The sequence below is a fragment of the Mesoplodon densirostris genome, chromosome 10 (assembly GCF_025265405.1).
Source record: "Mesoplodon densirostris isolate mMesDen1 chromosome 10, mMesDen1 primary haplotype, whole genome shotgun sequence".
Classification (NCBI taxonomy): Eukaryota; Metazoa; Chordata; class Mammalia; order Artiodactyla; family Ziphiidae; genus Mesoplodon; species Mesoplodon densirostris.
The window spans coordinates 107,003,300-107,030,561 of NC_082670.1; the positions used below are offsets into that span (position 1 = coordinate 107,003,300).

At 54.9% G+C, this 27,262-nt stretch overlaps 1 protein-coding gene across 2 annotated transcripts in view; it reads right to left on the reverse strand.

The window, feature by feature from the left end:
- SLC6A6 (solute carrier family 6 member 6) overlaps window positions 1–27,262 on the reverse strand; it is an 81,376-nt gene that overhangs the window by 22,949 nt on the left and 31,165 nt on the right. For both annotated transcript variants that reach the window (XM_060109270.1, XM_060109268.1), the window contains exons 3-6: window positions 18,509–18,751; window positions 16,443–16,577; window positions 15,126–15,360; window positions 5,573–5,705 (exon numbers count right to left, since the gene is read on the reverse strand). In XM_060109270.1, the coding sequence (XP_059965253.1) occupies window positions 5,573–5,705; window positions 15,126–15,360; window positions 16,443–16,577; window positions 18,509–18,737 (732 nt within the window). In that variant the 5' untranslated portion in view covers window positions 18,738–18,751. The remainder of the gene's footprint in view (window positions 1–5,572; window positions 5,706–15,125; window positions 15,361–16,442; window positions 16,578–18,508; window positions 18,752–27,262) is intronic.

Here is a 27,262-nt window from a genome sequence, read left to right on the forward strand (position 1 = left end):
CCACCACCGTGCTCAAGGCCTGCACCCAGCGGGTGGAGGGTCAGCCCCGAGCCAAGGCATGAGGCATCTTACTGCAAGGTGCAGGACATGCAAAAGTCCGTGGTGACCAGTGGAAATGCTAAGACTAGTTCACAGAGCCCCTGACCCCTTCTGAGGGCCTTGGGGCCAGGGGCCCAGGGAGGGACCACTGCATGGCCAATGCACCCATTTTACAGGTGAGGAAACTGAGAACAGGATGAAAGGCTCGTGGTGTTGGGGGAGGGGGCAGTGCCAGAACACTGCCAGGCACTTCTGGGACTCAGGCAGGTAACAGACACCGATGGGGCGGGGGGGCGGGTGATAGAGCCCTGAACCTCACCCAGCTGCCATAACGGAGCCCAGTTCTCAGACAGCCGCCATCCCTCTGAGTAGAAACAACTAGCAGGGGGCTTTGGAAAAAGGCAAGAAGGAAGCTTTCAGGGACTGTCGGGCTCAGTTGCCTTCAGTCAATACCACCAGCCAGCATTTATTGAGCGCTTACTGTGTGCCTAGTGCTAATCCAAGTGCAGTGACTTCTACACTCACCTGGTCCTGCCCTAACCCCATCTTGAAAGCGAGGAAACTGAGGCCCAGAGAGTCTGTCCCTCGCCCACAGGTCACACAGCATTTAAGCAGCAGAGCGGGGGTGGCCTAGAACCTCCTCCAGTGACAACAGCACGGCAGTAAAAAGCCCTTCAACGTCTGGCAGTTCATTCAATCCTCCCAAAGGCCAGAGGGAAGCTGGACTCCCCAAGGGCTCTAGGGCTCAGGTCAGAATTCAGGCTCAGTGACAAGCTTGCTGTGAGACCTTGGGCAAGTTACTGCCCCTCTCTGGGCTCCGTTTCCCCACCTGCCAAGTTGGGGGACTCAAACCAGCTGGGCTCTAAGGTTTCCTCCAGCTCTGCCAGCGGGAGGGGTGGAGTGGCCGAGAGGGTCAGCTGGGGTTGCACAGACTGGGGTCCGTATGCACCTCTGCAACCTCCCAGCAGGCAGCTTCCCCACTCACCCTAGCAACGGGTCCTCCTGAGGGTCCCAGGCGAAAAAGGCCACCCTCCTTCCGCCTCTGCCACACCCTCCCTGGACGCCCCTCTCCCCCGGGCCTCAGTTTCCCCAGCCACCTTACTCTCTTCTCCCGAGGCAGAGAGCCCTCCATTTCCCAGGGACCAGAAGGCAGACACGGAGGGTGGAGGCAGGTCAGGAAGCCACGGAAGGGGTGAGAGAAGAAAGAAGACCAGCCCGCAGGCCGTTCCTCCCTTCCTGCCGACAGGCCCGACGGCCCCTAGCTCAGGGCTCGGAGAACAATGGCTGCTGACAGCGGCCGGGTGGAGGGTGGAGGGCGGAGGGCGGAGGGCAGCTGCTTCAAAGCCTGAGGGCCCCCTGGGCTGGGCGGGCGTGGGGCTGTGGCCAGAGGGCTTTGTGTCACGGACACAGGCCACCTCCCGGGTGGGGGTGGCTTCCCGTGTTTCCACGTATTTAATTCGTTTCACAAGCACTTATATAGCGCTTGCTGTGTGCCGGGCGCTATGCCAGAGCTTTATGCGTGTTAACTCACAACTGGAAGAAGCAGAACTATTATCACCTGCATTTTCTAGATGAGGACAGGGAGGCCCAGTGAGGTCATGTCAGCTGCCCGGGGGCCCAGGGCCAGTAGGTGGCAGAGGTGGGATGTGGTCCAGGCCAGCTGGCGTGCGTGCGTGTGTGTGTGTGTGTGTGTGTGTGTGTGTGTGTCCACTGTCTTCCCCAAACCCAGAACAGGACAGCCCACCTGGTCATGCCACCCAGCCGCCTCTTTGGAAAGACACCCTTATTTTGCAAAATTTGTCGCTGAGGACAAGCCCCTGAGAGCCATTCTCTCAACTTCTCTGTGACTCTCCGGGGATGCCCGTGGGAGACTCTGGTGCCAGCCGCCACCAATGGGCCTCTGGCGGGGGCCCAGTAGGCCTTGCCATGGGATGTGGTATTTTTCCACTCTTGCTGGCAAACCTCCGTGGCTCCTCTGAGCCCTCGACCCAAAAGCCCTGTGGCCCAACTGCCCTGGAAACTTACAAGGACAACGCTACCTCATTCCTTAGGGACGGTAGGGAGAGGGTGGCTAGCCAGGCAGCGGGGAGATGGGCTTGTTTCCTGCTGTCCTGAGCTTCCTTTGAGGAGAAGGCCTGGGCAGCGTGGGTCACTCATCCCAGAGACCTGGGGCCGAGGGTCTGGGACCAGCGCCTGGGCAGGTCCTGAGGGTCCTCACAGCACTCCTGTTGGGGGGTGGGTACCGCTACTCATTTCACACAAGGGGAAACAGAGACTCAGAGTGGGGAAAAGGACTGGCACCCAGTCATGCTGGCTATAGGGGCAGAGCTGAAATCCCAAACCAGGTCTGGCTCTGCCGGCTGCCCCTGCCTGTTTCTAAGCACTGGACAGAAGAGCTGCCTTGGAGGCTGGTGATGAAGAGGCCAGCGCCTGTGTCGTGTCCGGGACCAAACTGCCATTTGGGTCCACAGAGCTGCACTTCCTGTGTGAGGATCTGGGCCTCTGTGTCACCTCCCCGGACTTTACGTGCTGCGACTCGCGTCGGACACGACCGTCAGCCCAGCACAGGACTGAGGGCAGAGAGCAGGCGACGGGCACTGAGGCTAGGAGCTGGGCTGCCCGAGTTCAAATCCCACCTCGGCCACGACAACACGTGTGGCCTTGGGCAAGTTCATTAACCTCTCTGCACCTCTGTTTCCGCATCTGTAAAATGGTAGTAAGAGCCACACATACCTCAGGCATCAGGAGATTAAATGAACTAATAATTAATAATCAGCACTGAGAACAGTGCCTGGCACACACGTGCCACAGAGCATCTGCCGCCATTATCTCAATTTCTTGAATGAATGAAGCGGCAGCAAATTCGGGGCCAAGTGTCAGACCCTCAGAAGGCTGAACATTACAAAAAAGGGAACTGAGACCCAGAGAGGCAAAGTGATTGAACTCAGGTCCTGAGCCTCCCAGGACCCGGCGCTCCTCCTTCCACCCCCTGCCGCACCAGGGTCAGCCACTGGAGCGAGGCCACGGCCAGGAATGAGGCCGTCCTGCTGCCCGTGGGCCCAGCCCCCATGGCGGCTGCGAGCCTGGTCTGTGGCCAGGGCTGGAAGTCCCGGCTGGCGGTGGGCGGGTAGGCAGGCGGAGGGGCTCGAGGAAGTCCACTGAGCCTCACTGTGTTTGTCTTGGCTTCTCCCGGCTGGCCCAGGCCCTGCTATTGTTCTGGGAACCACACCCGCCCCTGGGGGCCTGGAGCCTCGTCTCTGGGGGTGGGCAGGGGGACCTCTAGCAAGTCACGTCCTTCAGCCCGCCCCCGATGCAGCCCCATACCCTCTCCTTTTCGCGTTGACCCTACTCTCCGGCCCCAGCAAGTGTCTCAAGCGCTGCTCACTGTTCCTAGGGGACATCAGCTCCTCCATCAGACTGGGGGCTCCCCGAGGGTCTGGTCATTCACACCTCCGGGCCTCTGTACGGCCCACCCTCACTTCCTTCAGATCCTTGCCTCGAAGTGCCCTTCTCGGAGAGCCTTGCCTGGCCGACCCCCCTTGAAACTGCACCCGACACTCCTGTTTTCCTCCATAGCTCTTGTGGCCAACTGACGCCTGTATGGTTTACACCTTCCCCTTGTTGCAACCAACAAGTCTGTCAGTTCCTGGACAGTAGGGATTTCTGTCTGTTCTGTGCACCCCAGGCCCCATGCCCACGGCAGCGCCCGGCAGATGGCAGAGGCTCAAAGCACGCGTGCGTAAGTGTGTCTGCAGCACTGCTCGGGACCAGGGTCCACAGAGCTTCCTGATGGGCTCGCCTCCACGTGGGGAGCAGGGACAGAGGGAAGCAGGGACTGTCGCTTACCGCACAGTCTGTGCCGAGCACTGTGCCGGGTGCTGACACAGCTTGCTTTAACCCTCACCCATCTCTGGATGAGGAAACTGAAGCTCAGAGGGAGGGGCGACCTTGGACGAGTCATTAACGAATCCCAGCCCAGTTCCCTCACTGTTTAAAGAGAGGTGGTAAGGAAACAGCTCGCACACAAGACGGTGGAGGACATGGGACAAGACAGGACGCACGTCCCAAGGAGCGGCGGGAATACGCCACGTCCCCTCTTCCTGCCTCTCGGGGTGGGTGATGTCAGCGGCGGGTGTGCCCGTGCAGATTTCTGAAGCCTGGCCCGCTTCCTTTCCAGATTGGGTTTTAGGGTTGCAGGTGACTCTACTCGGAGAAACAGGCGGAGGGCGTGGGCGCGCAGGCCTCCGTGAGCATTCTGCCTCCACCACCGGACACCCACCTCCTGCCCGGCGTGTCCCTGAGTACTGTTGGGATCTCTTCAGATCCATGACTTTGCCTAAGGGCCTCTCTGTCTGGGGTGAATGTGTACAGCAAGGCCCCTTCTCCAAATGACTTCACCCACTGCCCATCGATGTCCCTCAAATGCCACCTTAACTTACTCTTTTGACCTTTGAGCGCTTTTTGATCTTAAAGAGATTTTCCCCCTATCGAGATGCAAACGACAGGGGTCGGGGCATGATAGACAGGGGCACGTAGGGCAGATCAGCCAACACCTTTGCTGTGGCTTAGTCAGTGCGCTGGGTTCACACCTGTGATCCCAACAGAACCCTCTGCACAGATTTCTGTCATCAGAAAAACTATGATATCATATCAGCCAGTGTCTTGGTTACCAGGTAATTGCTGTGCTCTGCTAACAGGTAACATTTTTGTTACAGGCTAACATTTTCATATTGACAATATACCAGCTACACCTAAAACCTGAATTATAAGGTAACATTTTAATTATCAGCTACCACCTTTGCTAATAGCTAACATCTTGATCATCATGTAATATATTAAACAGCAGCAGATACTTTAGTTACAACTAACACTTTGGTTATGAGCGAACGACTTAATCATCAGTGAAAGCTTTCCTTAATAACAAACATCTTAGCTACCAGCTGAAATGCAAATCGTCAGATAATTCAGTTAATCTGATTTAGCAGCAAAAATCCCAGTTGGTGCTTCTGAGACCTCAGTGTGCATTTGGATTATCTGGGGAAAGTGTTCAAATGCAGCTTCTGATTCTGTTGGTCTGGGGTCAGCCCACAGGTCTGCATTTCTAACGAGCCCCCAGGGGATGTTGAGGCTACAAGGGTGCATGTGGCCGGAGAGCAGCTGGTAATTAACAATGCAATTACCAGCTAACTTATCAGTGGCATCTCCAAGGTTTGTTATCTGCTAACATTCACACTGCTACCCACTCCCTGATGGGGAGCCAGTGGTGTGTGGGAGCTTGTGCAGGCAGGCTCAGGAGAGCTGAATTTCAGGAATTTTTTGAGCTGGCCGTTGAACCATCAATAACTTGTAATTGGACCTGGTGGGAATATTTAAATCATGAGGTGGGCAAATGCCACAAACCAGGGCTCTGTATTTGCTGGGAGGACTGGTTGATCAGGACCAGTTTCGAGCAGGAAGACCTGGGGGCGCGGGAGACGGTCTCTGCCGAGGGCCAGTCTCCATGAGGCAGGGGAGGGACAGGAGCCCAACTCACTTTGCCGGTGGACTTGACGCCCTTCCAGATGCAGAAGAAACAGACCAGCCAGACGAGGAGAAGGCAGAGAGCAAGGTCCCACTTCAGAGCGCCCAGTTCGTCAATTCCAGAAGACAAGCTCAGCACATTACGCCTTCAAGCAAACAGAGACACAAGTCAGACGGGGCCCGAGAGAGCTGATGCCTGGATTCCAACAGGCTGGGGCTCAAATCCTGGCTCCAAGCTGTGGAATCCCATTGACCTTGGGAAATAGTTAACACCTGTGTCACAGTCGTGGGGGAGGCCAACAAGGGTATAGCTTCGGACTCCTGAGTCAGGCGAACCTGGGTTCTACCCAGCCAGGCCTCGGGCAAGTTAAGTTAAACCCCTAAGCCTCAGTTTCCTCATCTGTGAATTGAGTGCTGATTCCTGTGTGATTGATTCTCGGCAGACCCTTCCTCAGTGCCCACTGTGGGCCAAACACTGGGTTCCAACTGGGCTCCACCACGCAACCACTGACTTGGGGCTAGCTACCCAACTGCCCGACCTCAGTCTCCTCATCTCTAAAATGGGAACAACTACCCTACCCCCAACATTCTCTGTCCTGTCCCTCTTTTATTGTACTCGCCCCTGTTTCTTACCTGGATCTCTCTCTAAAAGGTAAGCCTCAAGCGGGCAGAGTGTTTGTTCTATCTGTGGCTGTAGGACACTCACACACCTTTTTACACGGTTAGGAGAAAGCCCACTCGAAGTATTAGCTACTGGCCTGGGATGCAGCCAGCAGTCGGTAAACCTCAGCGGTTGTTACTATCGTGGCGCAGAGACCCCAGAGCAGCTCCGGACAGCTAAGCAGTGCCGTTTCCTCCCCTGCTCCCTGCCAGGGTTGTGAAGGGCTCAGGAGGAGGTGAGTGGACGGTTTGCAGGATAATCAGCACAGGGCAGCCACCAACCCCGACTAGCATCACATGGCAAAGCCTGGCTCTTTGGAGTCCAAGAAATTTGCTGACCGAGGCAGACGCACGCAACACCTACTCAGACACACCCCCGAGGGGCAGGAGCCTTCTGAAGCTGGGTTGGGATGACGCAGGACGCTGCAGCCGAGAGATCACGAGACCTAATGCCCAGAAAGTGTCCCCATGGTCCCAGAGCTCCGACTGCTGTGGCAGTGACCAAGGGCAGCCACGCCGAGCACAGAGACATCGGTCCACAGGGGTCACTGCCACCGAAGTCACAGGAGTCACAGGAGATGGGGGCTCGTGCTCCCTGGGGAGAAGCTGGGTTCCGTCTAATGAGTCAGCTCCCCGTTCGAGGGCCACAGTCTCAGGCAGGAGAGGCAGGAGGGGTGTGCGACCTTGCCCTCAGTTTCCTCTTTTGTAAAACACGAACACTAGCTCCTGCCCCCAGACCATCCCCAGCTCTCAGTTAGTCTGTGGGATGATCGCCACGGTCAGGGCTCGGAAGGCCCACTGGCCCAGGTCACTTTCTCATTGCTTTTTCCTTTTCTCCCAAAGAAGCTTCAGCACGAGGACCTTGAATAAATCCAAGATTCCCGCCTCAACTGGCATTCAAGTGAGGCCTTTCTTCTGGTCACACCGACATTAAGGGGCTCCATCAACGAGCTTTTCTAATTTATATCATCTGGTCCAAGGACTAGACGTCACTTGCCCCATTTTACAGATGGGGAAAACTGAGGTTTGGAGAACCAATCATCCACGGACACACAGCCACCAGGTGGCAGAACTGCCACCCTACACCCGGGCTGTCTTGATCCCCAACGCCAGTGTTCTCTGGACTCCACTACCTTGCCCCTCTGCTTAATAGAGAAAACAGAGCCTAAACTTTGAAAAGAATCTCTCCGGGCCTTGCTTCAACAGGGGTCACTGGAGCCTCAGGGCAGGGGGCATCCTCACAAGGCAGGCTGTGGGCCAACCATGTCCCGGCTGGGGCCCTGCCAAGCACGTGAGTTTGGTGGCTACGGCAGCTTTAGAACAAAAAGCCCTTCCCTGTGCAGCCTCCAGAGCTCGGCGCCTTCAATGAAAGCCCAGGGCCTGCTGGGCAGCAGCCAAGGCCTCCTTGTGAATGGGCTGCGTCGGGTAGGCACCTCTCCACCGCCAGGCACACCATCCCCGTGCTTCCAGGGAGGCCTCCCATGATGCTCCGGACGACCAGCATCCTTCTGTCTCCCAGGCCGTCCTCTTACACTGGACGTCACCCTCAGGTGAGAGTCTGTCTTGCCTACCAGACTCTAGACACACCACGGCAGGCACACAGCTGGCGCTCAGCCAATGCCGAGGGGGTGCCCAGTCACAAGGCGGCCTTTCCTTTTCTCCTTTAAGGCAAGTTGGCCAAGAGCTTGAAACCCCAGAGCCCCAATTCTGACCACACCCAGCCGCGCTCAGGTCACTGGTGCCCTTCTGCGTTCTCCCACCACCGTGCTGGGCAAACCTGTGGTGCCCACTATGGACGGGAGGCTGCCACATGGCCTTGCTCTGGGCAGCTGACCAGCCACGGAGGCCACAAGAGGAAAACTGAGTCATGCACTTGCTTCTCCACTGCTGGTGGCAGTCCCCTTTGCGGTGCCCTCCTGCGACAGTTTAAGGCACGTTTTCTGTGTCCCAGCAGTTCTATCCTAAGACTCTCCTACAGTTACATCTGCAGGTGTGGCCAATGATAGGGTCCACCCCCAGCTATTCATCTCCACTGTGTCGGAGAGAGCAAATGATTGTAAACCATCCAGATGGCCATGGGTCGGGGCCCAGCAGGCACGGAGCAGGCTCCTGGCGGAATGCTGCGCAGCCCTTAAGACCTCGGGACTCTCCCTGTGTGCTGATAAGGGGCGACGTCCCAGGGGCGAGATAAGTGAACAGAGAGGCTGCCTCACTGTGCGGAAGGCGGGCACACGCGCTCAGGTTCGCAGACTCTGGCAGGACATACAAGACAATGGCGCAGTCGCTGCCCCGGGGGATGGAGGGGCGGGGGGTGGCGTGGGGACTCATTTGGCAGTGAATATGTTTTTTAAACGATCTGAATGTTTTCAACGTGCTCATATCACCTTTATAAAAATTACTTTAACTTCTTAAAAATGCTTGCATGGGGCCATGCAGACATTCTAGGAATGGAGTGAACTTGTCTCATCAAACAGCAGTTGTCATAACAGAGCCTGATGTAGGCTCGGGGCCAAAGTAACCGACATCCTTTCCAAAGTCATCTCAGGGATAGCCGAGGAGGCTGGAGACTGTGTGAGTCCATCTGAACCCCTTCTTGAAGGGACCCAGTTTGAAGGACCCTTCCCTGTCGGGCCCGCACAGTCTCAGCCACAAGGCACAGACCAGGGTCTGTTGACCCTTCTCCCTCTGGTGCATGGGAGCGCTCTGTAGAGTTCTGTGCCCCAGAGGGACTGGGTGCACTGGCCCTCACCAATGCCTCCTAACCTCGCCTGGAGGCTGCACAAGTTACCCCAAATCTGGCCACATCGCCCCAACATTGCCACCACCCCTGTCCAGGCCCCATTGCTCCCCAGGGCTGTTTCAGCAGCCTCCTCACTGGTCTTCCTGCCCCCACTCTCACCCCCAGTCTGTTCTTATCAAGACAGAATCTGGCAATACCCAAGTCAGGTGATACTCCACTTCTGCTCCACAACCCCCATGGCTCCCACCTACCTGCCCCATATCCTTTTCGCCTCCCTGAATAAGGTGACGAAACACTCTGTCATTCAGACCCAGACATCTTAAAGAGCCAGGGTGGTGCCTATTAATAAGAGGCTGGGACCACAGGCATAAATGGCACCTGTCCAGGACAAGCTCCGTGTGTAGCGGTCCCATTCCAAACCTCATCCTCGTGGCCCCTTCCCCTCCTCCTTTAGCCACACTGGCTCCTGGAATGTTTCCTGAACAGGTCCAGCATGCTCCTGCCTCAGGACCTTTGAACTGGCTGTTCCCTTGGCCACTCATTACATGACATGCCACCCCACCACCTTCAGGTCTCTGTTCAAATGCCACTTCACCAGGGCAGCCTTTCCTGGCCACCCAATGTAAAAAGCATCCCTGGTCACTCTCCTTCCCCTGCCCTGGCTTTATTTTACATCACTTACCATCGGTTGTATATTACAATTTTACTTGTATCATCTGTTTAATGTCTGTCTGTCCTACTAGAATGTCATCTCCATGGAGGCAGGACCTGTGTCTGTCTTGACCACTGCTGGATTCAGAACAGTGCCTGGCACATAGTGAATGCTTAATAGACATTAGTTGAGTAAATTAATTATACCCATTTGGTTGATGGGGAAACTGAGGCTCAGAGAGGTTCAGGAATTCATCTGAAATTACCCAGATAAAAAAAAATCAACCCTAGGCCTGGTTCCTTTTTCTGATCCCACCCTGGGGAGCAGCCGCCCATGCACTGGGTACCATGCTACCCTTCGAGAGGGGCCCCAGCATCCCAGGCTTCCCTGCCTCTCTCATACAGAGAGGAGGAGACCTAGAGGTGAGTTGCATTCTTGTCCAAGAATAGTAATGATTCATTCCAGGGTGGGATCCAAAAAAGAATCGCCTGGACGTCTGTTTTGAGTCGGCCGCCCCGCTGCCGTCCAGCCGGCACTCAGAGATGTAAATACGTCCTCCGAGTGGGCCAAATCGTTTCCTTTTGACTGCCGGCCAGCCATTTATTGGCTATGGCTCTTCCCTGGAGACTGGCGGAGGCAACAATTATAAAAGAGCCCATCCGCCCCAAGCATGGGGCCGCACAGGGCTCTCTCCGCCGTCTCTCCCTTCCGATAGCTGCAGGGGAAGATTGGCTGAGCAGGGCTTGTTTGCAAATATGACTCATTTCTTTGATTCTAATAAAGTCTAATGATATGTGCTGAGCTCCCAGGGGGCTCTGGAGGAACCGGGGAGGAAGGCATGGCTCCAGGATGATGGAGGGCATTTAGCCAGATCTGGCCCCACCCGTCTTCCAGGGCTGGGGGCGAAGCAGGACCCTCGGGACTGAGGTGACCTCAGAGCAGGGGCGAGCAGGATGAGGCTGACTGTGGGCACAAGCTCTGCTTCCCCATCACAGAGTGATTCAGAGTTAAATTATAAAGCCAGCGTGAAATGACTGTCTCAGGGGCCTGGGCGGCTTTCAAGGGAGAGGGGCGTCTCACCAGCTTCCACTGAGGATGGTGCTTTAGCGCTGCAGACGGGGTAGGCACGGGGATCCAGGCCAAGAGAAGACCCCATGCGTAACCTGACAGTGGGGTCACACACACACGGCACAATGTTACCTGTGACCGTGGACTTGCCCTGGACTTACGGCTGGTGGGGACGTAGACCCTGGAGGTGGCGTCCAGTACTGGAGATCAGGGCTGAGCTCTCTGCTATGTCTAGCTGCCTATGTAACCTTGGGTAAGTCACTTAACCATTCTGGTCCTCAGCGTTCCACCTAATAAGTCACACCCAGAGGCTCCATCCTCAGCATATCGCTTGTTCTAGCTCTTTAACACTCAGCCAGGCTGTGAGGTGTTAGGACCACGCTACCTCTGAGCTCTGGAGAGGTGGTGACTGCACTGAGGCCATGCAGCTGGGACCCCGGACCAGAGTCACTGTCCCTGCTCTAGGAGACAGGAGCATGGCCCGTGGCTCTCCGGTAGCTCCTCTTGTGAAACCAGAGCGGGCAGAGGGACTGGCAGGGATGATCAACCAGGTCCTTTCCTGTCCAGAGCCAGGAGGGAGCCTTAGCTCCGTGGTGTCTTGTTATCTGGAACCCCAGGTGGCTCCCGAGCACTGTCAGGCCTCTTTTGCCGAAAGAAGGGCCAGCTCAGGGACCCACGTGTCTGGTGCAGATGAGAGAGGTGAAGGAAGCGATGGCCGGGGCTGGGCTTTGGCTCGAGGGGCCCAGAGACCAGCCTTGAGAGGATGCTTACTGCTCAGCAGCCCAGTGGGTACCAGCCAGCGACACCTCAGTCACTTCTCAGCAATTCTCTCTCAGTGGAAATCCCAGAGTTAGTCACTGCCGGGCTGGTGGCTATTTTCAGGGGAAATCACATAAGCTAAGTGTCACCTTAAAGGGAACCCATACTCAGCCATACTGATGGCTGAGTCCTCTGAGGCCCTGTATACAGTAGGCGCTTAATATATGTCCCAGCCTCTCTCTCACCAGTGCGTTCCTTGAGTAAGTCTAGAAAACACAAATTCAATCACATGACTCCCCTTCCCTTCTCCTTAGCTTCCGTGGCTCCCCCTCTTAGAGAACAAAGCCCAAATTTATCTGCCTAACATCCAAGGCCTCCATCCTTCTCCCTGGCCCCATGTGTCCTATCCTCCGGCCAAACCAATGACTCATTGCTACTCATATGCTTTACGAACGCTGAGCCTCAGCATGGCTGTTCCTTCTGTCCAGGATGTCTTTCCCTCTCTCTTTTCCAGCCTAACGAACTCCTACTCATCCCCCAAAGCCCAGCTCACATGGCCCCTCCATTTGCAGATGGGGAAATGAGGCCAGAGGGGTAGTGACTTGTTGCTCCAAGCTACACAGCCAGGTGGATGCAAACATGGAATGAATAAGAATCAGCACTCAGTGAGCACTTACTCAGTGTTGAAACACTCTCACTTAATCCTCCCTGGCTGGGCAAGATTATGATCATGGAAAAAGCCATGAGAGCGTTCTAAGCTGAGAAATGACATGTTTGGATTCACAGCTGACTGCAGAGATGCAAAGGTAAGGTGGAGAGAGCAATAAGAGGCCATGCTGGGTCTGGGAGAGGGATGAGGGGGTCCTGTGGGGGAAGGGCGGCAGTGCAAGTGGGGAGGGTGGCCAGGCTCTGGATGTACTTTAAACGGAGAGCCAAGAGGACCGGCGAATTGGATGTGGGGTTTGAGGCAGAAAGGAGTTTGGGATGATTCTTAGATATGTTCCCTACTTAAAGGGCCTCTGCAAAAATGGGACAAAATGACAGGGGCAAGTCCCTGGGCCGATGCTCACGGGAGTCAGTTGTTCCACACGAGTTCTCTTTCCTTCCCCCTCTTTCATGCCCAAGAGAAGGGAAGGCCCTTGAAGGCAGGTGGCCTCAGCCTCTCCGCTCTCACAGGTGGCAGGCAGGTCCTCTCCTCTCCTCTGTGGACCCCAGTCCTCCCTAGGGTTCTAAAAAAAGGGAAGGTTATGCGTGAATGTTCAGGTGGGCTCACAGAGCCCTGCCGGGGCCCAGGGGAGGGTGTGAAGGCTAGAGCGGGAGGGGAGCCCAGGCGGGTGGCCGACATTCTCTGGACTGAGCAAGTCTATGTGGACCATGCAAGGATTGGGAAGGTGCCTGCAGGACCAGGATGTTTCCAAAGATAAATCCTGTCAATGTCTTCTGGCTCAGGAAAGGGAGCTCGGGCACTCAGAATGGGGGTTCTGGAAGGCAGGAGGCCTAGAAGCCCCCAGGAGGGCCCAGGCTGGGGGACAGGCAGGAGAGGAGGCACAGGTAAGGACCTCACGGTCACGTGAGCTCCTTCCCAAGAGCCCTCGGGCCTGAGATAGAGGGCACAGCCCCTTTGTAATAGTGGGACCATACGGGCACCTGAGAATGGGCCATTCTTAGTCCCTCTGAAGTTGAGTTTTAAATGTCCCCAGGGGGCAGTTTTATCCACAATGAGGACACTAAATTAACAGTAATGGCCCACATTTATCAAGCAGGCTCTCAGGGCTGGCCATACACGACCTTGTTCCATTAGGGCGGCCCTACAACCCTAGGAGGGCAGGGTTATGATCTCCCCAAGCATAGCTGAGGACCCTGAGGCCCAGAGAGGAAAAGGCACCTGCCTGAGTTAGCAGTGGCAGAGCAAGGGTTTCAGCCCAGGCAGCCAAGCCATGCCTGAGGCAACGAGGCCCCGGTGGGCACCTGAGTAGCTGGCTGAGTGCCAGGGCCCTAGGTGGTCAGGCTGTGCCAGGCACGGCAGAGAACGGACAGGACTGTGGTCTCGGGCCCCATTCAAGTGAGGAGAATGAAGTGCCTGCATTTCTTTGTCTATAAACTCAGCTGTCCAGAGGGTGGGGAGCAAGGGTAGGGGGTGAATGTGTCTGTAATGGTTTTTGTCTGCAAGTGGGAAATATGTCCATGGAAAAGAGCCCCAGTTCCAGGAGCCCGGGTATTTGTGAGCACATACTGAAGGCCCGCGTGTCAGCAGACGGACGTGGACCACCTGGGTAGGCCGACTGACCCTTTCTGGCCTAAGATTCCCCAGGCCTGGTCCTAACGCTTGGCTGGGACCAGCCAGCAATTAACTCCTTCTTCTGTGGGCCTGCTCCTGGGCCAGGTTCTAAGAGGTGGAGAGACACCTTGAAGCAGCAAATCCACACACAAAAGAGAGGGAGTCTCATCTTCTGATCATGAGGGGCCACCCCCTTCCTTAACACCGTCCCCTGCCCCTGGCTCTCAACCCCATGCAAGGCCTCATCTGTTATTTCCAGGATCGAAGCGACTACTGAGCACTCAATTTAATAGCTCATGGAGAGCAGGAAAAGCAATGCACTAATACATTTTTGATTCGTCTCCAAGCACTGTGTTAGAAGGACTTCCCGATCTGTCAGCTAAGAGCTACCCAGACTTCAGGCCTCCATGTTCTGCCTTTCTGATGTTTGGTCTATGTGTATACTTCTGCAGTTATTGACTATATCGTGGAAAACTGCAAAAATGCCCATAATTCTCCATTCCTCTCATAAAGAGACAGAGCCTATTTCCCCAGCTCTTGAGTCTGAGTTAGTCTTGTGGTTGTTTCTGGCCAAGAGGACATTAACAAAAATGGTGCAAACAGAGGCTTGAAAAGCGCTCCTGCACTGGGGCTTCCCCATCTGTTGTTTTTGGAATGCTGAGCCACCTAGGAACAAGCCCAGGCTAGCCTGCAGGGTAATGAGACCTTAGGGACCAGTTCTCTGTGGCACCCCAGCCAGCCAATTTCCAGAAGAGCTACCCTGATGCCCTAAAGCTGACCTACTAGTGAGGGAGCCCAGCAAAGACCAGAACCACTGCCCAGCCAAGCTCAGCCCAAACTGCCAAACAGCAGAACCATGAGCCAAATAAAATAAGTGGCTGTTTGAATTTGGGGATGGGTGTTACCCGGCAAATGCTAACTGATACATATTTTTCACTCTAGCTACTCACCTCTTGACTTGAGTAACTACTTCAGCTTCATATATGCATTTTTCTCTGTGCAATAACAGGTTTGATGTGCTAACTATATCTTTTCTAAAATACATTAAGAAAACTATATCATTTTCAGACAACATAAGAACATATACCTGCCTTTGGGAAACAATCCTCACAGAGATCCCATGGGTGTAGGAACGATTCATTCCCCTCATTTGACAGTTAAAGAAACTGAGGCTCAGAAAGGGGCAGTGACTTGCTGGAGGTCAAACAGCCAGTAAAATGGCAGAACTGAGGTTCGATTCCAGGCCTGTCTGAGACCAAAGGCATGGATTTATCTCCAGATCTGTACCCCTCCTTCCACCCACCCCACCCCAAGAGAGTGGCTCCCATATCCCTGGGGAGAAGACGAGGGAGCGGGCTGTCCACTGCCTCCTCCCCTGCCCCCTCCATCCTCCGCGAGGCCAGCCTTACTCCCAGAACTCGGTGACGGGGGAGGTGAAGTTGGTGGTGCTGAGGGAGATCCACAGGCTCTTGTTCCTGCGCAAGGTGTCTTCCAAGCACTGGGGTGTGTTCCAGCTGTGGTTGCAGTTTGCCCAGGGGAGCTCCGACTGGAAGGACTGGAACAGGTAGTACGTGGCCCAGGCCAGGATGATGATGTAGTATATATTCAGGAGGGACACAATCACAATGGAGGCATAGCCGATGCCTGCAAGTGTGGGTAAGCGAGACAAGCATCAGAGGGAGGCCAGACCCACCACAGCCACACCCTCAACCAGAAAACCCCCGAATCTGCAGGCCTGGGGCCAGAAGGGGTCCTTCAACAGTGACCAGCAAATATCTGTAGGATGAATGGATGACTGGATGGATGGATAGGTGAAAGAATGGGTGCTTAGATAAATCAGATTGTTGGATGAATCGAAGGATGTATGAAAGAGGGATAGATTGATGGATGGATGGATGGATGGACTGATAGATGATTAGATGGACTCATAGATGAATGGATGGATGTTGGAATGATGGATATTCACTTTGTTGGATGGATGTATGGATGGTGGTTGAAGGGAAGTTTAGGTAGATGAACGGACGGATGAACGAGTGGATGGGTAGATGGAGGATGGTTGGATGGATAGATGGATTGCCTAACTATTGACTAGTTTAATGAAAGAAAGGTTTAATGGATAGATGGATGGGTAGATTTACATGGATGACTGAGTGAACAGACTCACACATTCTCCCACCCCTGCCAATTATAATCATGACAGTATTACCTTATGAGGGCATACTAGGAACTAGGCACAGGACTAAATGCTATAATAATAATAAAGCTACCACTGGTTTGGGGCTTACTATGTGTACAAAGCACTTTTACATGGCTATGTCGTTTTGTCTTCATAGCAATCCTTGAAGTAAGCATATTATTTCCATGTTACAGATGTGGAAGCTGAGGCACAAAGAGATTAAGTGACTTTCCCAAAGACACAAGAATTAGCAAAACGAGGAGTTGGGACTTGAAGCCAGACAGAACGGTTCCTGAAAGGCTTCTCTTCTACACTCTACTGCTTAGAAGCTACTGGCTCCCTTATCCTTTAACAACCCAGAGAGGCGGGAACAGCTATGTGGAATGAGCAGCAGCATCGCGTGTACAATGTGCTGGCTGTGACTTGCGTCAGGCACGGTGCCAAGCGGCCTGCGTGAGGCTCCATTGTACCTGGCAAACAGTAGGTGCTCAATAAAAATTTGCTGAACCGATGAACACCAGGCCCCAGGTGACTTTTGTCCCACACTCACCAGCAAACAAGGGGCAGATCTTTTCCCAGCAGGTGATGCCCCCTTCAGAGGTGTACTGGCCTATGATTACCTCCAGGAAAAACACAGGCAGGCCGCCCCCAAACAGGAAAATGAAATATGGTATGAGAAATGCACCTGCAGAGAGAGAAGAACGGGGTGAGGCTCAGGCGGCGGCTGTCACGGGGCCAAGGCTGTAGGTCTCCTTCCCAAGACCTCCCGGCCAGTGGAATCAGAGGGCATGGGTGAGGGACATGAGGGTAAAGGCCAAACTCCTGGACCTGGCTGAAACTTCTCCAGGCCCTGCCCACCTGTCCAGCCGGCATCACCCTTCCTGGGTGCCCTCGTCTTCTGCAAATCTACCAGGTGCCTGAAGTCCCTGAGCCTTTGTTTAAGCTGCGTGCCTGCCCACCTGCCTGCCTTCCCCATGTCCGTCCACCCGAAGAAGGAATGCTCAGCCCTTAACATCCGTCTCAAACGGGCCTCCTCGTTGAAGCCTTCAGCTAGCCTTCCCTGGCCCGCCCAGGGCAGGAAGCTGAGAAGAACTAGTTAGGAAGGGTGATGGGAAGCGAGAGGTGGGCCTCTCCAGCCGGGGGTGGGAGCCAGGGGACGAGGGAGGGGCAAATAATCGGGCAAGAGTTCCTACCTGCTGTCCACTAATGGCTTCAGCGGGTCCATAAACCCTTTGAAACTGTGGGCAACTTGGGTCTATGTGTATGTACTTTGTTCTGGGGAGCGTGTAGGGTACTCATCAGAGTCCCAGAGGCACCTGAGACCTACAAAACGTTAAGAAACCAGGCTCGAAGGCAGAATTTCCCGAAAGGTGGTTCTCCTGACGGGAGCAGCACGCGCATGCCCGGCTCTGCCGGTGCGCCAGCCCTCGGTCATGGGGTGCCACGAGGAGCTGGGAGTGAGTTCTTACTACCAGTTCTTACTGCATCAGCAAGAAAGTCTCCATCGTGTCTGACCAACTTGAACTTCTCCAACAGAAGAGGATTCTAGCTCAGAGCCTTCAACAGGTAAAAAAACAAAACCCAAAAAACTCAGACCAACCAACTAACCAGCAGACCAAACAGAGAATGTACACTTAAAAAACACCTTCACCTAAGTGAAGGGGTCTAAAGGGACAAACTTCCGGTGATAAGATAAGTTGGTCCTGGGCGTGTCATGTACAGCATCGTGACTTCCAGTAACAACGTACTAGACTGTGCATTTGAAAGTTGCTAAGGGACTTCCCTGGCGGTCCAGTGGTTGAGACTCCGTACTCCCAACGCAGGGGGCACGGGTTTGATCCCTGGTCAGGGAACTAAGATCCCACAGGCCGCACGGCGCGGCAAGAAAAGAACAAAACAAAAAATGGAAGCTGCTAAGAGAACAAAATCTTAACAGTTCTCATCACAAGAAAAAAAAAATCTGTAACTATGTGAGGTGATGGATGTTAACTAGACTTACTACGGTGATCATTTCTCAATATAGACATAAATCATATTGTATCCCTTAACTTAAAACAGGTTTTATGTCAATTCTATCTCAATAAAACTGGAAAAAAGTAAAAATTAAAAATTTTAAAAATCTTCACTGTATTTTTTTTTCCTGGATACCACCTTTCCATTATGGCAAATGATACTGGCTTTTTACATTTAAGGTGGGAAACCAAGCTTGCTTTTGAACTACATTTGGTTTAAGTTAGAAAAGCAAAGGTTAAAAAAGTTATAAAGTAAGGAAGACTGGGGAGGTGCAGAGCTGTGAGGGAATTTACAAAGGGGGCGTGGGAATATCTGAGGCTTGGGAGACTCCGGCCTGGCCTCATGGCACTCTTCAGAGATGGTAAACTGGAGGATCAGAGAGGGTGAGGGATCTGTTCAAGGTAACACAGTAAGACCCTGACAGAACACCACCTGATTCCTAGTCATGCTCATCTTCTGCTTCTGAGGAGTGGGCTGGGGGCTAAGCAGGCTGACCCGGGGGAGGTGAAGGTGGGAGCCTGGAAAGCCAGGCATGGGGAGGCCACCCACGCTCTGGCCCGACCCTTCTCCTCCAATGCCACTCTCTGCCCAGTCCAGGCTCACCTCCACCATTTTTGTAGCAGAGGTACGGGAACCGCCAGACGTTGCCCAAGCCGACGAAGCCACCAGCCACGGAGAGCACAAAGTCAATCTTGCTGGCCCACTTCTCCCTCTGCGGGGGCTTCCCCTCAGCCTCATCCTCAGGCCGTGTGCCTGGGCTCTTCCCTGGGGATGGCTTCAGGATATCCTTGTGGAAGTCTTTGAGACACTGCAGCTTCTCCTTGGTGGCCATGTCCTTCTCGCTTTCTGTGGAGGACAGAACAGAGCACAACGTGCGTCAGTAAGGGACACCCTGTGTGTCTTAACACAACCCGGCTGGCCGGCTCTGGCCTGCCGCCGCCTCGTCTGTCCACTCCTCTGACCTCCTAGGTGATCGGGGGACCTAGTGATCCAGGGACTGACAGGTGCCATTCCCAACGGAAGCAGCGGGGCCCACGCCCGGCATCCCCGAATGTCACACCGCACCCTCCACCTGCAGGGAGATAAGCATGAAGCCACCCAGCCCTGGCAGCATCTCTGCAGAATACAGCACCCTCCAGGCAGGTCTAGGGCAGCTTCCGAATAACAGCCTGCCTGCATTTTCTAGAAATGATCTCCAAATTTCAGATTTGCACAGAGAGCGATGCCTCCCATTTCACTCACACCTCAGCACAGGGCCTGGCCCACAGGAGGTGCTCGTTCCTCACTGTTTAAAGAGTGGATAAACACAAACAAGTGAGGAATGGGGTTTCAGGCTGGAATGGAGACGATATTTGAAAACAGGGTTTCCATCACATACAGAAGATGGATGCTTATAAAATATATTTGCAACTTATTAACCAGTCACATCTCTGCGGCATAAGAAGTAAGGGATTTGCACTGGTCAGGATTATGGAAGAATGCCGGTTAATCCCCACGTGTCCAGCCCTCTCTCTCCATGCTCTGGCCTGCTCTGACCCCTGTATCATCCAGGGCCCTGGCCCTCTGACTACCCTGTGGGTTTCGCAAGGGGAGGCCCCAGGAGACAACAAATCTCTAAGCCCCCAGGAGCCGTTCACAGTCACCCTCAGCCCACCCCTGCTGGGACCCCATTTTAGAGGAAGTCGGCCAGCGGCCAGCGCAGCGCCCCTGCTCTCTGTACTTCCTCAGGTCCCCGAGTCCTCACTGTCCCTGGCAGCTCGACCTTGAGGGCAAGAGCACCCCAAGTCCCAGCCCAGGGGGAGAGGGTGCCTTCTACCCCCACGTGGCAGAGGACCGTGAAGACAGATGAGCCTTAGTTTCCCCACCTGCAGAACGAAAAGGATGACGGCAGAGGTGACCGACTCACAGTCAAGCAGCTCTGAACACAACCTGCTTACTTCCGTGATCCAACTCGGTGGTCAACACTGAAATATCAGATTCCAGAGAAAAGTCGAGATTTCTAGGTTTTCTTACAAAATCGGCAGGTGGGCCACATTGGGTTCACGATCCCTACAGTGACCACCAGCTGGACCAGAGGCAGCCATCACCCCGGCTCACTGGACCTGTCCAGGGGCATCTGAGCCCCCCTGTCACAGTGGCACTAGCTGAAAATGCCTTCCTTGCTTCCTTGTTAATGGTCTCCTCCACAGCTAGAACAGAGGCTCCGTGGCACCGGGACCTGCCTTGTCCACTGCTGGGTGCCCCGAGCTGGCGCACAGTAGGTCGTCAGGCAAGGACTGCTGGGTAGATGGTTCCCAGAGTGTGTCTGCAAGCAGCTGGGGCCAAGTACCAACCCCAGCTCTGCCGCTTCCCAACCCCATGACACTGGCAGGTCCTCGGCATGTGGCCCAGAGGCATCGGGGCAGGGCAAGGCGAGGGCTGCCCAGGGGACACGCTGGCCTGGCCCCAGCAGTGGGCCCTCCAGGGCCGTGCTCTGAGGAGAAGAGGCACACAGCACAACAGAACCCCCGTTCCCCCACGCCTCTTTCCTCTCCTGGCTGGGGGTGGGGGACCCCGATTGTTTCGCTATCTGGTGGTGAGCAGACCAAGAAAAGGCTTCCTGGAGTCGCCGGGCGGCTCACTGGGCCTTCCTCTGTCTCCCGGCGACGGCATCCGCAGGCCTTTCTTTGCCCGCTCCCTCGGGGCGACGCGGGGTTCTGCCGAGCGCACGGCTGCTGTAAAAATAGCCCGGGCGGCCAACATTGTTCCAGCGCTGATCCGTGCAGCCCCCGATGGTTATCTGAGCAGCCCATTGTGGGCTGGCTGGATGGGAGCATAATTGGAGGATGTGGGACTCCACTCCCTCCAAGTGGGGATGTTTTCCAGGGAATGACCCCTGAGCCTCCTCCAAGAAGGGCCGGTGACGCCCTTTCGGGCCCTCCTTGGATCTCGGGGCCGGAAGGCACTTCACCAGGTCAGCCAGACGGAGGGGGGAGGTGGCCGGCTTCTGCTCACATAGGCTGGGGGCACTGGCGAAAGCTACCCTGAGTCCTGGCTCTGCCCTCTGGGCCCCAGGCCCACTTGCCACTCTGGCCCTCAGAGAACCCTCTCGAAACATGAGGCAGGGAGCAGCAACAAGCTCCCTGAGACCCTTGGCTCCAGGCCCTGGTTCCATATAAGATGAGACCTCTAGCCCCCTTTTCCGCACTCAGGACCCAATCTTCCCGACGCCTGTACCTGGCCAGGATCGGGGGTGAGGCCTGTCGTGTCCTGGTGTTGTAGTGGTCTCCTCACTCCTCATTGCCAAGGTGTACCTGCAGATGTGTTCCTGCATCACTGACACCTGTCCCACCTGTGGCTGCTGCCATCACAGGCTCACCTGGCCATTGAGAACACATAGCCCAGGGATGTCCATGGCCTCGCTCAAGACTCACGCCTGGATGTGGTCTGACCCAGGTGCAGACACCTCAACTCCCTCTCAGCAGGGCTCCTTCCAAGCTCCTGTGGGGTGTCCGAGGAAGCCCCGGCAGCACGATCTGTGGATTCTGCCTCTTGTACATTCCTGGCATCCACCCACTTCTCCATCACCATGGCAACTGCGTGGCTCCAGGCTCGACAGCCCTCCATGGGCATCCCCTGCAGCCTCCTCCTGGGTCTCCCTGCTGCTACTCTGCCCACCCCACCCCTACAATCTGTTCTCAAAACAGCAGCTGAAGGCAACTTACGAAGCAGACTCAGATCATAATGCCCTCCCGCCGCAACCCTCCGTCCCTCCCGGAAGAAAAGACACACCCCTCACCACAGCTACTGGGTCTCACCACAGGCCCCTTTTCCTTGGGACACTGGTCCCACATAAGCGCTTTAGTTCAGCCCACCCCTCAGGCTCGGGCTTCCTGCATGGCCGCTCCAGGCCCTCTGGTGGCAGCCTGGCCCCTGCAAGAATCAAAGGGTGAGCCCCGGCCTAGAAGCTGAGAGTCGCTTCCTGGCTGAGTGACCTCAGGCGAGTTACTCCACCCTCTGGCCCTCAGTGTTCTCCTGTGTAAAGGGGGATAACTGTGGCCACCTCATAGGGATGTTATGAGGACTGAACGAGGGGGTGCCCATGGCAAGTGCTCCTGAACTAGTATCTGCCAGTACTGCTCTGCTGTTATTGCTCTAATTATTATGGGGTCCACGCTGACCATGCGGTACGGAAGGCCTTAGTCCTACTCAGGGTGAGATCAGCAAGACCCAGAGAGGCCAAGTGACACTCCTGAGGTCACGAAGCTGGGAGTGACAGCGACCATGATGTTCTGGAGCCCCCAGCTCCGCCTCACTGTCCCTTGGCCAGTCCAGCCCGTCCAACTCTGCAGGCCCCCAAGAGACTCACTAACTCTCTCTCGCCCATCACACACCAACATCACGCCCCCGGTGCAGCCAGCAGTTGGGAACGAGCCCCCTCCGAGGCATCCCAGACGCCCGCTGCCTTGCAGGCCGCCGCTGAGCGCTGTTTTCCTTGGCGCCAGGCCCAGGGCTATTTTCTAGCGACCGTGATACATTATTCCCCATTTTAAGAGCTTCCTATTTGCTTATTACAGCTACGAGTGATTAGAATCGGCTCCAATACAGAGGTTCCACGACGAGGGCTCCCTTCTTGCCCAGCTGAAACTCCTACTCTGTTCCTGGGGTGGAGGTCACAGCCAGGGCCTGCTTCCGGTGCCTGAAGACCAACGTGCAGATCACCTGGTTGGCTTGTGACGCGTACTCAGACACAGTCAACCTAGGGCCAGAGATGCCGTGGGTTGACAAGATGTTCCTCTGCTTCCTCCCAATGTAAAACTACCAAATTTTTGAGTACTTTAATTCTGTGCTGAGCTGCCTATACACAGTTTTCTAGGCATTCTTCAGACACCGTCAATACTGCAGAAGGGATTTTTAGGACCATTTTACGGATGGGGGGAGTTGAGGCTCAAGCAGGGAAGAGAGTGGCCTGGCTGAGGATACACAGGTGGGAAGGAGACTGGAGGCAGAATTCCCAGCTGGTCTGCCCAACGCTAAAAGCACTGGAGCGAAGGTTAGAGAGCAGCCTCTGCAGGGTTGGCAGATGGGGACACTGAGTTCAGAGGGAAAGGACCGCAGAGGTACAGAGCCAGCAGGTGCCCACGCACCAGCCATCTGGGTCTTGAAATTGAGATGCTACTGAGGCTCCTCCCCAACACCTGCCACCTCAGCCCAAGGCTTTGGGGGAACCAAGCCCAGAAGCTGGGGGGCTCTCTGCCTTGCCCTCCCCTGCAGAACTTGAACTTTCTCAAGTAAACAGTTTCCCGTGTGGCTCTCTCCTGTCGAGAACAATGACTCAAGTCCCCTGTTGTCACTCAGGAGTCCCTACAAGGTTTTTAAATAAGAGGGCAGGTACTTCTTCTGTTTCCATTTTGGAATACTTTCCCCACCCCAAAAGGGCATAGCCCACAGCTGGGCTATAGGATCTATCTCTGGGCCTGACATCTGGGGTTTGGCAAGCGACTCCCAGAATCCCCGAACTGGGGCAGGAGGACAGCTGGACGACAGATCCATTCATTTCACAGGTAGGGAGCCTGCAGCCTGCACGGCCCGCAGCCCGCTGGGCCTGCTATGGAAACAAGCAAGCGGCTGGACCCCTTGTCTGCCCTTTCCAGAGCAGCGTCCCTCCTCCTCTCCCCTTTCCTTGTCCCCCGTCTCCACTCCAGACCCAGTGTTCTGGGCTCACAGAGGCCACAACTAAGCTGAGTGACCTGGTCCAAGTGACAACCCTCTCTGTGCCTCAGTTTCCTCACTGGTTAAAAAAGTGGGGGTAAAAATAAAACTCGCCTTACAGGGATCAAATAGGATGATGCCTGTAAAATACTGAGCACAGTGCCTGGTACATACAAGTGATTAATAAATATTAGCTATTATTGAAGAAAACATCTGATCACACTGGGATTTTACTACATATGTGGCAGGCATCATATCCTGAGCATTTAAAAAAAAGAAAAAGAAAGCAAGCTGCATTTATTGGGTACTGGCTGCAACGCACACTTATTTAGCACTGTGCTAAGCACTTTGCAAGCATTTTCTGAATTAACCCTGTCCATGGGTGGCCATTTCCATCTGCCTTTCGCTGACAAGGCACAGAGTGGTGAAGTTACTTGCCCAGGGTCACATAGCAAGCAAAAGGCCGCTGAAGCTTCGAATGGCTCCCAGGTCTATTTTGGCCTCTCAATTCCATGTTCTCAACCACTCGACTATTTTGGATCACTTGCTCTAGATATGTCACAAAGTGAAATCAGGTCTGGCGCCTTTATGCCAGCTTCAAGCTACTGGGCTAGGCTGACAAATTAGGGAAGTAGGTGAAGGCAAACAGGGAAGTGAGGGGCCACATGACAGAGACAGACAGGGCAGGGCCTGGGGACCCGTGCAGCAGTCAGTGCCCAGGGCCACAGGGGTGGGCTGAGCAGGCCGATGGAACACTCACTGGGGCAGGATGGATGGAGCCATGGACCTGAGGCTTCCTCTAGCAAACAGGAAGAGTTTCTCCCAAACTTCTCTGATAGCCCTGGAGGGGCTCCTTCGAGCACTGTCCCCACAGACTGCAGGTGAGGGACAGGCTCAGTAAGGAGGAGGGCCAGGATCAATTAATAATGTGTACCCCAGGCACGCTGCTTACATACAATCCTGGCCCTAGAGAGTATTTAACAGTTAAGCACCAAAGGAAAAGAAAAACGTGTGTTAAGAGCACGATTTCACTACCTAGGCTAGCTGATTTTGAAAAGAAGGCAGGAATTAATTTTTAAAAAGTGTTTTTATTCTTTTTCATGAAAAGGTACAACTTTAAAAGATTTGATCATTTGATTGAATCATTTGATCATCTGATTGACCTTCAATCAGAAGGTCTGTATCCTTCTCTCTTGGTTATCTATTCCTAACTCAGGCTAACTCAAGCATGACAAGCTCAAAGGCCTCCAGGGACCTGGCAGGCAAAGAATGGAGGCCAGTGGGGAAGGGCCTGCAGAATACGCCACGGGCAGCTCTCCTCAGCTCCAGCTACTGTGGTCGCCTTTGGGATCGAGGCCACCGAGGCCAGATCCTCCAATTTCTGGAGAGGTGTTGAAATCTGAGACGTATGTGCACATACCACTTCCAATTTCTACAACATCGTGTGGGCCAAATACCCAGTTTGTCCTCTTTGGTCAGACCATTGTCTCAGGTCACCCAAGGCAGTCGCAGCAAAGGGCAGTGCAGGCTCGGCTGGAGATGCTGACCAGCCCAGCCTCCAAGGTCCGATGGCTCGCCCCAGTGAGGTCATCCAGGAAGCCCGGCATTGTTTTGCCAGGAACAAAGTCGAAACAATGAGCGACAATTCTGTGGTCCTAGTGAAAGTGAGTTCTGTTTGAGGAATTGTTTTCAGCACGGCAGCTCTGGGGACAGGGTTTGTTATCTCCTGGGCTCAGCGTCCGTGGGCAAGGCCCTCCCCTGCCCCCACGAAGGCTCATGTCTACCCCCATTCTGCTAAGAACACCCTGCCTGGCTCAGGCTTGGCCTTCAACCTACAGGAGTGTTGACTTCGCCCCAAGCCTCACGGAGCCTTCCTTTTCACAGATGAGGAAGCTGAGGCTCAAAGAAGGGGAGGGTCTGGCCCAGGTCACACAGCCACCAGGCGAGGCCAAGATTTGCACCTAGATCCCGACTCCACGTAGCTGGTGACACCCCAGGGTAAGGTGGCCTCTGTACAGGGACCTAACAGGGACCTAACAGAGCAGGTCATACTTCTTGATCTATGGTTCGCAGAGGAAAAAGTGGGTGAAGGTGGGCAGGTTTTCCAAAGAACTGGCCTCTAGGACAACGCCGGGGCGGGGAGCAGGATGTGGGCCCAGTGTACAGCCTTCTCCTCTCCCCGGCACCAAACCTGCAGGCGGGCGGGAGGAGGAAGGCGTGAGCAGGCTGCTCGGTGGCCGGGTGGCCCGGGGATGGGCGGGCAGCAGGCGGGCAGCAGGAAGGCAGGCGCTGCCCTCGAGGGGAAAGCAAGCTGGGCACACAACACGCCCAAAACAGAGGTGCCCCAGGCACTGGCCCAGTAGGCCACCGAGTCAGGGGACAGAGCAGTAGGTGAAGAGTCAGAAAACTGGGTCTGGTTCCAGGTCCAGTTCTGCAGGCCAAGCACTTCCCCTGTGCCTCTTGGATATTTGGGGATAAGACGGAGAGAAGGCAGCTCCGGCAAGCAGTGAGTACCAAATAAATATTTACTGAGAGCATCCTCTACTGGGGGCCAGGCGCTGCTGTAGGGACTGGGGACTCGGAGGTGAGCCCTGGAGCTGACATTCCAGAAGGGAGGACAGACACTAAATACATACATGAATAAATATTTTCTGAGAGCATCCTCTACTGGGGGCCAGGCGCTGCTGTAAGGACTGGGGACTCGGAGGTGAGCCCTGCAGCTGACATTCCAGAAGGGAGGACAGACACTAAATACATACATGAATAAATATTTTCTGAGAGCATCCTCTACTGGGGGCCAGGCGCTGCTGTAGGGACTGGGGACTCGGAGGTGAGCCCTGGAGCTGACATTCCAGAAGGGAGGACAGACACTAAATACATACATGAATAAATATTTTCTGAGAGCATCCTCTACTGGGGGCCAGGCACTGCTGTAGGGACTGGGGACTCGGAGGTGAGCCCTGGAGCTGACATTCCAGAAGGGAGGACAGACACTAAATACATACATGAATAAATATTTACTGAGAGCATCCTCTACTGGGGGCCAGGCGCTGCTGTAGGGACTGGGGACTCGGAGGTGAGCCCTGCAGCTGACATTCCAGAAGGGAGGACAGACACTAAATACATACATGAGTAAATATTTACGACTGGGACCGGTGAGCAGAAGACAACCAAGCAACATGAGGGCACAGGGAGTCAGAGGACCCTCTGAGGAGGTGACGTTTCCTAGTGGCAGACGCTCACTAAAGACTGGTTCTGGGCAGGACCTGTGCTAAGCCCTTGCAGGTACCAATTCATCTACTCCTCTCACTAGCCTGGATGAAGGAATGAGGCCCAGAGAGGTGAAGTCGCTTGCCCAAAGTCACACAGCAATGGGCTTCAGGGTCTGTGCTTTCAACCACCTTGAAGCTGGGATCTGCACAGCAAACATCTGGGGGAACGGTGTTCTCAGAGCAGGGACAGCGTGTGTGAAGAAGCCACATTGGGCACGGCAAAGGAACAGAGGGAGAGAGCAAGGGGGACAGGGCATGGGGCAACGTGGAGAGGAAGCCAGGCCTGGAGGCCAGGTCAGAACCTGGATTTATCTAGCGGGTGGTGAGGGACCCTGGAGAGCTTTGTGCTGTCCAAGGAGTGCTCAACTCAGGCTGTCCCTGACCACCTGGCTCC